We start from the raw sequence: 13,528 nt of genomic DNA, 5'->3' as shown, positions 1-13,528 counted from the left end.
CTCTGCCCTCATGACCTTAGTACCTCCCAAAGGCCTTGTCTCTCAATGCCAGTGGGCATTAGGGTCTTCGCAACATATGAATTTGGGGGAGACACAAACATTCAGACCTTAGCAGGATCTGAATAGACAGTTCTCCAGAGAAGATGTAAAAATGGCCAAAAGCAAATGAAAGATGCTCAATATCACTAGATGTCAAGGACATGCACATCAAAATCACAAAGAGATACCACTTCACATTCATTAGATTGGCTGTAATCAAAAGGAGAGATACTAACAAGTGTTGGTGAGGATATAAAGAAATGGGAACCCTAATACACTGCTGACTGGAATAAAAAGTAGTGCAGCTGCTTTGGGAAACAGTTTCACAGTTCCTCAAAATTATAAACAGTTACCATATGACACGATGGTTGCTTAAGCTCTTTAAGATAATACCCAAGCAAAAATATACATCCACCTAAAAACTTAGCTGCATTTTTCTTAATAGCCAAGCAGTGGAAGCAACCACTGATGAATGGATAAAGTATGGTATATAATATTTGGCAGTAGAAAGTAATGAATAGTGATGCATGCTACAACATAGATGAATTTAAAAACATCATAAAGAAGCCAGTCACAAAAGAGCACAAAGTATAATTTTATTTGTATGAAATATACAGAATAGGCACATCTGTAGAGACAGTGTAGATTGGAGGTTGCATAGGGCTGAGGGATTGGGAAGACAGAGGAGTAATTGCTGATAGGAGGTTTCTTTTGGTGATAAAAATGTTCTAAAGTTGATTGTGGTGATGATCGCTCAGCTCTGTGAATATAGTAGAAGCTATTGAGTTGTACAGTTTAAATGGATGAATTGAATGGTTTCAGAATTGTATCTCAATAAAGGGGTTATTTTTAAAAATTCAATTAAAGGAGAGACTGCGAAGTTGTCTATTATATTCGGGTTAGGCTTTAAAATCACAACATAGCATGAAAATCAAATCTATTCTAAGGTAATCATTTAGCAGGCAGAAGAGCCTCATGTATTGTAACAGAGAATTTTGCTGTTTCTTTGGTTGAACACAAATGAAGTATTACTAGTTGCCTTTAAGGGGCTGGGTTGTATGAAAAATACAACAGCTTGCTTTATAACAGGCACTTAGAATGAGGCAGCCTGGAGAGTTATTGGATACATATTCCCATCTCAACTAATGTGGTTGTAAGTAAAATTGTATGGCTGCTGGAATTACCTGCAGCATTAAACCTTTTCTCTTTTTTTCTGGGCCAAGCACACCTTGTTGATTTTGTATACTTTTAATGCTAGTATGGTTTAGTTCCAGTATACCACTAAAGTACTTTTGTAATCTGTGAAATCTGTATAAATGTTCTTAATAATTCTAAAATTAGCCTTGTATCAGTTAGGATTGTACTCTGCTCTATTTAATAGAAAATAACAAGTTTAAACATAAAAATTATTCTCTCACATAAAGAAGTTATGAATTAGACACTCCAAGACTGGGTAGGCACCTCTGCTGTCGGCAGGGACCCATGCTCCTTCTGTTGTATCTGCTTTAACATCAGTAAAGGCCGCTTCATGGTCACAAGATGGCTGCTGGATTATAAGCTGTCATATTCCCAGTGTCAAGCACAAAACCCTAAGTTCAAGGAAAGAACAAAGGGACAGGTCTCTCCTATCTGAAGAAAGCAGGAAAAATATTTTTTAACTGGTCACGTCACATAATTTTACTGGTAAGGGAGAGGTGATGTTGAATAGAAAACTAGAAAATGCTACAACTCTGGAAAAAACTTTTTTAATAATTAGTGGATAAACATATTCTTAATTACTGTGTTCTTATTATTAGATTCTGAAAAGAAACTGTCGCCCCTGTCAGAGGAACAACAAGCAACCAGCACTTTAGTAGAAACCATCAGGCAGAGTATTCAACATAATAATGTTCTTAAACCCATCAACCTGCTTTTACAGCAAATGAAGCCAGACAAGAAAAGACAAAGGTAATAATCCAGTATTTCCACTCAAAATAATGTCATGTTTAAAAAATTTTTTAAAGAAATATCTCTAGTTATAAAAGAAACACATACTCAGTGTAGAACATAAGATTTTTTTTAGAAAGTGCTACCAAAATGTATAAATTCATATTTGAGCATAACCATAATAAAAGTGTCTGTGGGGTAGCTTAAATTGTAGGTAATTCATCCATAACTAACGTGTACTGAATCTTTGGGAAACAATACTGCTGTTCGCTAGATACCGTCTATGAATTTGTTAACATTGATATATACATATGTACTACTTGTTCAGGCTGTCATATCCACACATCTTTTCTTATAGAATGTAAATAAAAACAGTTTAGGAGTAGAAAACACTTTGGGAAAGTGATCAAAGCAGTGAATTACAAAGGACATGGAGCTATTCTGATCCTCACTATTGTCTTTTAATATGCTTGGATCAGTATCATCCCAGCGTCAGTTAGCGTAAGTCAGTTCTGCAGTGGAAGCTTCAGAAAAGCTTAGTGCAAGAATTGATGACAAAAATGGATGATCTTTTTGTAATCTGAGCAATTGAGGTAGAGATGACTGCCTCCATAATCTAAAGAGCGGGTAGTTTCAAGCATCTGTAGTGTAAGGACAGGGAAAGAATATTAGAAGTGACCTGTTATGGCTTCGGAAGCTACTAAAGAAAAGCACATGGAGCATTATCAGAATCAGCATTGCTATCTAATTTTTTGTTTGATGTAAATACTCAAAAACCATTTCTTAAGTTGTCCTCTCATTTTTAACAACTGAGCCATGAAGCTCATTCTTAAGGTTTCACTTGTGACATTTTTATGCTTACACACCAGATGAAGGTGACTAATCCTTTACTTTTGGATTAGATAGTAGAGACCACATTCTTTCACACTGTTTGTCTCCAAGGGTTTTAAACTCCTTAGAAATTAATCTATTATTTTGTCAAGTAGCAAAAGATGAGAGAAGACTCTGCTTTTATAAGTTTTAATTAAAAATTAGAGTTAGAACACTTGTTATATTGTTAAAAATTATAATAAAGTTAAAATAAGCCATTTTTGGGGTAAAGCTTATGCCCATTAACTTTTAATTTTTTAATTTGAAATAGTTATTCACAGGATGTTGCAAAAATAGTACAAATTCAGTGTATCCTTAACCCAGCTTCCCCCAAGGGGGACATCTAATGTAACTGTAGTACAATATCAAAACCAGGACACTGACATAGGTACGTTAGTAACTAGATCACAGAACTTAATCTTTTTTACCATTTAAAAAAACTTCATATATGTGTTTTTATGCTCTCGCCCATTAACTTTAAAATATTTGTTTTATAGGAGTTTATACAGAGAAATCCTCTTCTTATCATTAGTATCTCTTGGAAGAGAGAATATTGATATTGGTAAGTTGGTTAATTAGGGATTACTAAAGGAGGTTCTTAGTTCTATTTCTAAAGTAATTTAAAAAATTGTGACTGGTATGGGTAAATACTTTACTTGCCTTTAGAAAGATTTCTACTTCTGAATATGCAGTTTAAATTTTTATATAAAATGATTTGACTACCATTTTTAAATGGATGGCTTTGTTTTCTTTAACAAATCAAACTGCATTTTTGAAAATGTCTTTCAGAGGCTTTTGATAACGAATATGGACTTGCATACAATAGTCTGTCTTCAGAGATCCTTGAAAAATTACAGAAAATCGATGTTCCTCCAAGTGTCAGTGTGGAATGGTGCAGGAAGTGTTTTGGAGCGCCTGTCATTTAAACAAGAGATTCACTAGGTTTCTGACACATAAAGCTAGGGGAATAGATTCAGTGTGGAAACATTCAAGGTTTGTTCCAAATGCTAAGAATTGGTGAAAACTGAAATGAAATAACTCTTGAGATAATACATAATGAAATGTAATTCATACTGAATCATCTCACAATATAAAAATGACATTAAAATGCCCCAGGGTTTATTGAATTGAAAATTTGCAACTTCTGAAGTGTTTGCCTCTGCTGAAAATTGTTTGGATTTCTCAGTATTTGTAGTAGTTTGATAATGAGAAACCATAATCATCCTTGGCATTTTGTTTATATGTGAAGCTATTGGTTTTGGGGAATGGCAAATTAATGTAAATTTGCCTAACCCCAAAACAAATATCTGTTATAAAAGCAACTCTTGTGTATGTGTGTATATATGTGTGGCTGTGTAGGTATGTGTATGTACAGCCATATTATATTTATTAAAATTCTTAGATTGCATGTTGCAATTTTCTGAAAGGGGTCTATTAAATGACTACTACTTAACTCATCTGTAGTCATTAATCTCAAAATTACCTAAAATCTGATGACAAATACCTTGTCTCTGACTTTGTTTTGTATCTTAATCCTTCATATTAAGTATTACTTTCCTTAATGGATTGTATCTTGAATATCCAGTTACTTCCATCTTCTTCCCAGTACCATGTTAATATAGAACAGCTTTAAAATTGGAATAAATGAGCCAGTCAGTTTAAATGAAATTAGCTTCATAAGTCTCACAAAAGTAAAACATGCTTAAAATGCTTGTGATGTCTTTGGACCTGAAATTGTTCAGGCACAGTAAATGGTTGCTGTTAGTCACTTTTAAAAACCTGTGGGATAAACTTGCACTGCAGTTTTATTCTTGTATAATAGATTTTTATGCTTATTTGTGCATTTGTAAATACTGTTTTTTAGAATGAATCAATTAAGTCTTAAAACTTTAAAGGTTATTGAGCTTGTTGCCAGTAGGTTTAAGAAAATCATGACCTCACATGCCTCACTGACATTATCATGCCTTTCTTAGAAACATCCCTTAGGAACAGTAAGATTGCCTTAACTCTGCATGGTTTAAAAAGCCAGTGGTTGTGTGTGCACTTTTATAGTAATTATGCAGATGACAAAATCAGTTGATACAAAAAAAATTTTTTTTGCAGGTAGTTAACAGCACAAATCTTTTCCACCTGGTATATAATCTTTTACATACTGTTACTGTATGAGTCTTTCAACATTTCAGGGGTAATTTGACCTATGCAGAAATCTAGTTTCAATTTATTGTGAAAGTGCAACATGGAAGAACTTACCAGAAATTATGTACAATCCTCATCACCTTAAAAAATGGATTATACTGAGTATATATTTTTGCAGCTTGACTTGGTACTAGTTTTAATGCATAACACTTATTGCCCCAACATTTTAAAAATTGCCCTTAAAAAAATCAGCATTGAAAGGAAAAATTCAAGTTTGCTGTGCCTAATTTTAAAAGCTCCTGAAGTGTATATGATCTTTTGTCATCTTTAGAATTCCAATATTGTTTTTCCATTTCTTTGTAGTCAACTTACCAAAGAACTACCCACTAAAAAAAAATCCCAAACATTTAAGGACATTTGCCTATATTATCAAATTATGAGTTTTCTAATAACTGTAACATTCTAAATAGCCATTACATATTGGAAATCTTAGCCTGCTACAGTTATTTAGAAATAGGGGCTAATTTGTGGTAAAATTATTGCTTAAAGGCCTTTTTTAGCTCCTACCACAGATCCTGAATCAGTATAGTACATAGTATGAAACGTAAATCCTTTATAACTTCCGAAATCAGTCTTTCATATTGAGTCTAGATTGTTTAGTCCAAAACCATATTCTGGTTTTGGATTTGAGTCTAATATAACTTTAGCTGCATTTTGTAGGTTGATTATAACATCCTGCATGGTTAACGAGTTAACTAATGAGCATAAGTCCCTCATAACTTTGGGATATTCAGTTGTTGCTTTTACTTCTTTTTTGGTACATACCAGTTAATACAAGATTGGACATTTTTGAAACACTAACTCTTGAAAACATCCCTTTTTAAAAAGTTCTCTATCTTAAATCTGCCAAAATTGCCAGGGTAGTCTAGGCCAGCCTTATCTTTCCACTTTAGGGATTGCACTCAAAATCAAAGCAGGGGTGGTTCATGGTTTGCATGTTAGGTTAATACACAATTCTGGGCTATACACCAGACTTGCCTTTTGGCCTTAAGTTACCCACATTGACTGTATTGTCAGTCCTTCTTGTTTTGGGTATCTTTTCAAAATGCTACATTTTCCCTTTTTGCTTTTTAAGTTCAAATTTGATTTGTCAATTGCCAGTCAGGATTTTTCATGTTATGTAATACCATGTATTAAGAACAGTGGGGATTTTCTTATTGTTGACTAAGGATCTTGCTTCTCACAGTAGGGTCCAGAGACAGGCATTATTGGCCTCATATGGAAACATATCTAAATGTTAAAATTTGAAAATTTTATTCACTTGTGGTTAAAATATGTTTCAGTAAATAAAGAGCCCTTTTTCTTCACCTTTAAAGCCTAATGTGCCTTGAGACCCTTACCCTAGTCTGTAAAGGTTAGTTCTAATTGTAGTTACTGTAGAAACTAGATATGGCCCATTAGAAAAAGTATACTTTGTGCATTCACAGACAAGGTCAACTCCTGTTCAGAGTATGAAATAAAAGCATGAATAATTCACTGGGGTTGAAAAGCTTTGTTAATGTAGTAAATTTGCACTGGTTTTAAAAGCTTTGTGAACTATTTCAAAATGGTATCTATTAACTGCTTTTAACAAATTGTCTTTTTTATATATGACGAATGTCTATCTTCACAAGGGCACTTTTCATGTATTGTGTATAGATCTTTAAAAAAAACAAACCTGTATTCCTCAAAATAAAGTGTACAAAAGATTAATAGTTCTAGTCATTTTTCTCGGAAATTGTTCATACCTTGCTGAAATGCGTATGCTGAGAATCTTCCTGAGCCACCCACATATACCAAGAGAAACCCTGTCCTGGACTTCTCTATTATCACAGTCTAAATTTGAAGGCTCTTTCAATTATCTTAGACATTATGCATCATTTAGATTGCTCAACTCAATATTCCCCCGCCGACCCCCTTTCTATGACTTTAGTTTCTCTCCATTAAAGTTTTAACATCAATGAAACAGTCAATAAAGGAGATTTGATGTCTGGTCTTATTTATTTGTTACTCTTAAAAAAAAATCTCATTTTTGACTGGACTCAGACTTAGAGGTAGAAGCTCTGAGAGAGGAAAGTCTACGTCTCTTGGCAATCTGTTCCTGGCGTTTCTCTTTGGCCTCCTAAAGAAAACAAACAAAAAAGCACAGTCAGAATTTGCCTGCTTAAAAAAGTACAAACCCAAAGTTAGGCCTGCCTCCTTCCCCTCCATCCCAATCATTAGACTGACCTTCATTCTCTTGGCCAAAAGTTTAGCATATTCTGCAGCCTCTTCCTTATTTTTCTTAGTACGCTGTTTCTTCAGAGCAATACGCCGACGTTTATGTTGCAGGACACGTGGAGTAACAAGACGCTGAATCTTGGGTGCTTTGGTCCTAGGTTTCTTACCTAAAAATTTAAATGACTTTTATCACTTCAATACCCTTGTGCATCAAAACTTGAGTTAGTATGTATGAAAACTTGTATGAGGGCTTTTAAATCAAATTTGAACTATTCTGTAACTTAAAATATAAGAAAAAGTCCTTCCAAAAAGTGACCAACTAACTTTACTAGGTGCCAGTGTTTTCCTTAAAAGACATTTAATTCTCAAAAGACAGTTCATTAAGCCATACCTAAAATTTGGATGTCAAGCTCAAGATCATAGCTTTTTTCTACTTTGATTTCCCCTCCACTATTAGATTGTCTTCTTTAGTAGAATATTAAATATCCTTGGTACTATAAGACACAGAAGCCTTATTTTAATAGTATTAACTGCATATTTAACTGAACTGAAAACTAAAGCATTATCTTCATCTCTATCCTGCCATGCTTTAAAGTCCTATTTAGCTTGAATCTATATTTTCTTGCCAATCTAGGGGGAACTAAACCATTGTTAAAATGTGTGGTTATGTTCTTCATAAAAATCTCCATTTAGCCTAATTTATAATCCAGTACCCTATGGATTATAGATTTGATTCAGAGCATAAGCCTTTTCAGATGTAATCATTTTAGTTTGTGGACACCTTGTGAAAGTAACATATACTCTTAAGGTGAATATCTTAAGACTAAATGCTCAATTGTTCAAGTTCTGCTTAAAGTGAGATAAATGACCAATCTTATAATCACCTGTCAACTAGCAAACTTATACTACACTGATGGTTATTTCCAAAGGTGTGATTATGGGAAATGCCCATATATTTGTCAATTACTTTTAAAAAATGTTAAGTTTCATGAAGGTAATTTGTCTATACTTTGTCCTAAACACTTTAAATAGTACCTGGCACCTAAGTGGTGTCTCATATTTGCAATAAGTGACCAACGAGCAACTTACTATATGCCAGTATAGGTTTAAGTTCCCAGTTCTGAAAACCAAAACCCTTTTTTTCAGACTTATCAGGAAAATCCAACTTGAACTGACATTATTTTTTCCATTTAAACATTCACACATTTCACTACAGAATCCTCACAAACCTCATGTGTTATGTTGCTTAATTTAACAACGTATATTTATTAAAATATAAAATCCCACACCTGTTCCCTAGTATCCTAAATATAGTATTTTTCTAACTTCCAATTCTCACAACTCTTATTATTGCTATCCACACCCCACAGATGAAAATTAGGGCTAGAATTTAAAGCAACTTCAGTTGATGAAAGCATGTATTTCTTTTGTAAACAAATTAGAACTAGATATGAAAGAATGAGCAAGTGTGTGAGGGTTTAGAGCACATTCATAGTCTTAGAATTTTCTATCATTCTTTCAACCTAAAAGCAATGAACTTAATGTCTGGTAAGTTATCTTTGGATAAACACATCAATGACTTTCAGAAAAATTTTCAAGAAAAATTATAACAATCTAGAAGGCACTGTCTATAACAAGGATTAATACTACATATCTTGATCCTCTCCAATATTTTCCTAAAAACTCAAGATACATAACAGTAGGCACAGATTTTATCTTCCAATATGCACACAAAACACTAGCTGACAAATTACCAAACTTTAGCAAGCTCTAAATTGCATAATCTTCCCTACCTTCTTTGTTTAGGGGCTTTCTCACAACATATTGGCGGACATCATCTTCTTTAGAGAGATTGAAAAGTTTGCGAATTCTGCTGGCTCTTTTGGGCCCCAGGCGACGAGGCACAGTAGTATCAGTTAGACCGGGAATATCTTTCTCCCCTAAGAGTCAAGTGAACAAAGACATTTTAATTCAACTTCCTTACAAAGCAGCATACGTTCTTTATAAATTGGTAAAAACAGACAAAAAACCCACAACTCCATTGGTCAAACTGAATACTGCAAATAAAAAAGCACTTGGACAATCAGCTTTAAATCAATGTTAACAAAAACAACACAAGAACATAAGCCTCACCTTTTTTTACAATGACCAAGTTGAGAACACTCAGATTGGCATCCACAATGCAACCCCGAACAGATTTGCGCTTTCTTTCTCCAGTCCTCCTTGGTCTGTAGCAGGAGTGCCCCTTACTCAGTAGCAGGCGGACACGGCCGTGGGTCAAGACACCCTGCTTCATGGGGAAACCTTGCTTGTCGTTTCCACCGCTGATTCGAACCACGTAACCCTGCGGGAAAATACAATGGTACGCTATAAAACAGACTGAAGTATAACCTCAATTCTATTAAGCACGGTTCATTAAGACCAATTTGAAACTTAAATTTTTCTTCACTCGGTTTTGTCTGCATTTCCAATTTCCAAGTTTGATTAGCAAATTCCTTTCGATCAAGCCATACTTCTAACCTGTTTTACTAAGAGGTAATAGCTCCAGGAGTTTAGATAAAGACTGTTAAGAAACCAAAGTATCAACAAGCAACAAACAAGAACACCCCTGCTTGGCACTTTTAAAGATGTCCTTTGGAGACCACTGCTTTACAAAGCAATTACGTATGTTTACTTTCCCATTTGATCTACATAACCCGACCAGGTGATAGCTTTTCCTTATGACATTTGGGAGTAACTAACCCAAATTCAGCATACAGAACCTGGAGTTTGAACCCCATTACACATACCAATTACCAACAGCGTTTACCACCTTTTTTTTAAATAGCTGCAACAATTCAATTCGGTAGTTAACCCTTACCTTCCATTCTTCACCCAGGGCGTCAGCAGCAACTTCTGTGGCCATACGCTTCTCATAAAAGGTACGAAGTTTTCGTTCATCGTCAACTTCAATGAGCTTCTGGCAGCCAGTGGCTGGGAAAGAGATGTTCAACTAAGAATTTAAGCGGGGCGGGAAAAAAAAGAGCTTTATGAAAACCGCAGAACCACAAAAGCATTCCATTGCAAAAAGCCTTTCGTGTCGCCTCCATACAATCAACAGAAAACTTGAGATATTGACTTTATTCACTGAATCACGTGTGCATAATTATACGCAAGAAACACCGCACTAAAAATAGGACACATTTTTCCAAGCCCTGCGGAAAGAGTTGGGGCGAAGGGTGATCTGCCGCCATTCACCCTCTCGGAGTAAGGAACCCCACCTAGGGGACGCCAAATGGACAGTAGGGCCGCATCTGTCTCGGCTGGGTTCGAGGACGCCACCATGGCGCTCCCCACACGGCGCGGCGCCAGCAGCAATCTCTCGCCATCCACTTTCCCAAGAAGCTCCGGCCCCATTAAGGGCGAGCTTTCTCCTACCTCAGACCCTTCTCTACCTAGAGCCAAGGCTTTGGAGAGCTACCACTGCGGCAACGCCGTGTTTTGGGGTACGATGCACGTTCCCCAAGCCTAGTTCAACACCCGCTACCATTTCATACCTTCATCCTGAAGCAGCCGACCGCCTCCGAGGCGCCACGAAAAAGAGGCCTGACTTCCGCCTAGCCCAGATCACATAGGCACTTTCAGATCTCGCGAGATTAAAAAAGAAATAAAAAGCCTGGCATAGCGGAAGTAATTGTGGGTTGGCGGCACTTCCGGGGGCGGAGCTAGCTAGCAGTCAGGTGGAGGGCTGTGGTAATCCGCGAGTTAGCTACATCTGTGGGTGAGGTTTACCTCGGAAGGTTAGACTCTTCCCTGCCTGAGGTTTTCCGCGTTTCCCTGGGCTAGGGCGGAGCCCCAGTTGGATCTCTGACACTGCGTTTGATAATACCAAAGGAAGAGAGCGAGACCGGAGTTCAGCTTGCTTGGGCTTTCCTGTACTTCAGACTCCGTCGGAAGATTTTCATTTCGGGAGCGTGTCTTGCCCGCCCTAGTTCCGGCAGTTCATAGCAAGACACCCCAAAAACCTGATTTATTTTTCCCTTAAATACTCGAGCATTCGCTTGTCTTGTAACCGGTCTGTGGTCAGAATGATATCCTCCGCCACCCTGTAACGCTAGCTTGAAAAGTGTACTGGCCTTAAGAGCTTTCCACAGTCCCAAACTCACCGACTGCCGTTGGTCAATGCCATGCAGGTCTTTCGGATTAGATATCCCTCCTAAGAGAAACCTTGCCTGATCACACTGCCTCAAATAATATCCCTCTCGTTCTCTGGTATAGCACTATTTTACAGTACTTAATCACGATACATAAATAGGTTGCTCATGGTCTGTTTCTACTAGATGAAAAATTAAGTCTTTACTGTGATATACTCAGAACGTAGGAAAGTGCATGGCACATAATACATAAATGCTTAGTAAATATTTTTAAATGGTTATAACCCCAGCTCTGGTAGATTTAGTCCATTAGAGTGTGGTAGTATGGAGCCAGCCAGCAGAGGGAGAAGTGGATGTATGTGGTAAATTTTGAATCAACAATGTTGCAACTGTTAGTAGTACAGAAAGATGTGGGAAAGATACAATGCGTTTGATAGTCTTCCAGAACGTTCTTGGGAGAATGAGAACTCAGGTGAGCTAATTGTAGCCCACACTCGCAATCAATACTTGGAAAGAAAGAACATTTATTGCCTATTACATATTTTTTTTTAAGAGATAGAACAACTGCATTTCAAGTAAATAAAAATAATTTTTGCTTTCCAAGGTTATTACATCCCTTTTTCCACTTTAGTATCATAAAATTTTTGGCTTAGGTCTGCTTCGCATTCAAAGTTGAAAGACTCTACTAAATCCTGTTTGATCATCTGATGTTACTATATAGAATGTTGGTGAAATGCGTTTAAAAGCGTATATGATTTTTTTGTTGCAGCAAAATTGACATAAAATTAATCATTTTAAGTGGGAAATTCAATGGCATTTAGTACATTCACAATATTGTGCAAACACCACCTTTATCTGTGATAGCCTGCTGAAATATGAAAAGGTTAAAGGATAATTAAAACCTGAAACTGGACAAAGGAAGTCTATACCTTAGGCCTAGTTTCTGGAACCCCTAACTACATTCTGTTAATCATGAAACTTGTAACAATGAGCTCATACGCTAACTGCCAATTTTAGCCCGCGTAACCCTGCTTGCTTGCGTGGCATGAAAAATAATCAATTGTATATAAGCTGAAAATTACTGTTTGGCTATCGCCCATAAGAATACTGGCTATTGCCCTTGGGAACATAGGCAATCACCCATAGGAACATAACATTCTAACAACAAGCTTTCTGCTTTTGTACTCCCCGCTTGCACACCTGACCAGTGGGTTGACAGGTAGTGAATAGGAGAGAAATAGACCTTTGTGTTTAAGATAGAATGAAGAATGGGATTTAGGGCTTAAAAACCTTGTATCTTGGCATTTCGAGGCTGCTCCTTTGCACAGGACAGCCGCCGGCTAATAAACAGCCTTTGAGAGCATACTTGGTTTGGTCTATTCTATACAGGCCACAACATATCTAGTTCCAAAACATTTTCATTATCCCCAAAGGAAATCCTTTACCTATTGCAGCTATTGCTCCCCATTCACCTCACCTATCAGCCACTGGCAAGCAGTCTGTGTTGTCTCTATGGATTGATTTATTCTATATATTTCATGTAAATGGAATTAATATGTAACCTGACCTTTATGTCTGGCTTCTAATATTTTTTAAAATTCATCATGTTGCAGCATGTATCAATACTTCATTCTTTTTTATGATTGAATAATTTTCCACTATGTATAGACCACAATATTTTTATCCATTCATCCATTGATAGACTTTTGGGCTGTTTCCAACTTTTGACTATTGTGAATAGTGCCGGTATGTTTCAGTACCTGTTTTCAATTCCTTTGGGTATATACCTAGGAGTGGAATTGCTGGGTCATATGGTAATTCTGTGTTTAACTCCTGGAAGAACTGCCAAACTATTTTCACAACAGCTGAACCATAGTACATTCCCACCAGCAATGTATGAGAAGTACAATTTCTCCACATCCTGGCCAAAACTTATTTTGTTATTTTCTTTTTAAATTATAGCCATCCTAGTGAGTGTGAAGTGGTACCTCATTATGGTTTTTGATTTGCATTTCCCTAATGACTAATGATATTGAACATCTTTTTATTTACTTGTTGGCTATTTGTATATCTCTTCTGGAGAAATGTCTGTTCCAGTCCTTTGCCCATATTTTTTTAGCTCTATTTATTTTTTATTGACATAGTGGTAGCGAGTTAATATGAGG

The 13,528-nt window shown here is 36.3% G+C and overlaps 2 protein-coding genes across 2 annotated transcripts in view; one reads left to right on the top strand and one right to left on the bottom strand.

The window, feature by feature from the left end:
- The window catches only part of DENND4C (DENN domain containing 4C), an 83,681-nt gene extending 79,712 nt beyond the window's left edge, over window positions 1–3,969 (top strand). The window contains 3 exon segments of the mRNA XM_039869796.1: window positions 1,836–1,986; window positions 3,333–3,397; window positions 3,625–3,969. Coding sequence (XP_039725730.1) covers window positions 1,836–1,986; window positions 3,333–3,397; window positions 3,625–3,761 — 353 coding nt within the window. The 3' untranslated portion in view covers window positions 3,762–3,969.
- A 3,019-nt stretch (window positions 3,970–6,988) lies between these two features.
- RPS6 (ribosomal protein S6) lies at window positions 6,989–10,894 on the bottom strand. The gene is made up of 6 exons (XM_039870230.1): window positions 10,767–10,894; window positions 10,091–10,222; window positions 9,364–9,574; window positions 9,024–9,170; window positions 7,240–7,397; window positions 6,989–7,132 (listed from the first exon to the last, which is right to left on the bottom strand). Exons 1-6 carry the CDS (start codon window positions 10,770–10,772, stop codon window positions 7,037–7,039), a joined length of 750 nt encoding a protein of 249 aa, XP_039726164.1. The 5' UTR covers window positions 10,773–10,894; the 3' UTR covers window positions 6,989–7,036.
- Between the last annotated feature and the right edge of the window lie 2,634 nt (window positions 10,895–13,528).

This window comes from Pteropus medius, unplaced genomic scaffold (assembly GCF_902729225.1).
Source record: "Pteropus medius unplaced genomic scaffold, Ma_sr-lr_union100, whole genome shotgun sequence".
Lineage (NCBI taxonomy): Eukaryota > Metazoa > Chordata > Mammalia > Chiroptera > Pteropodidae > Pteropus > Pteropus medius.
The sequence above is the reverse complement of the archived record's forward strand: the minus strand, read 5'-3'. Positions and strand labels throughout refer to the sequence as shown.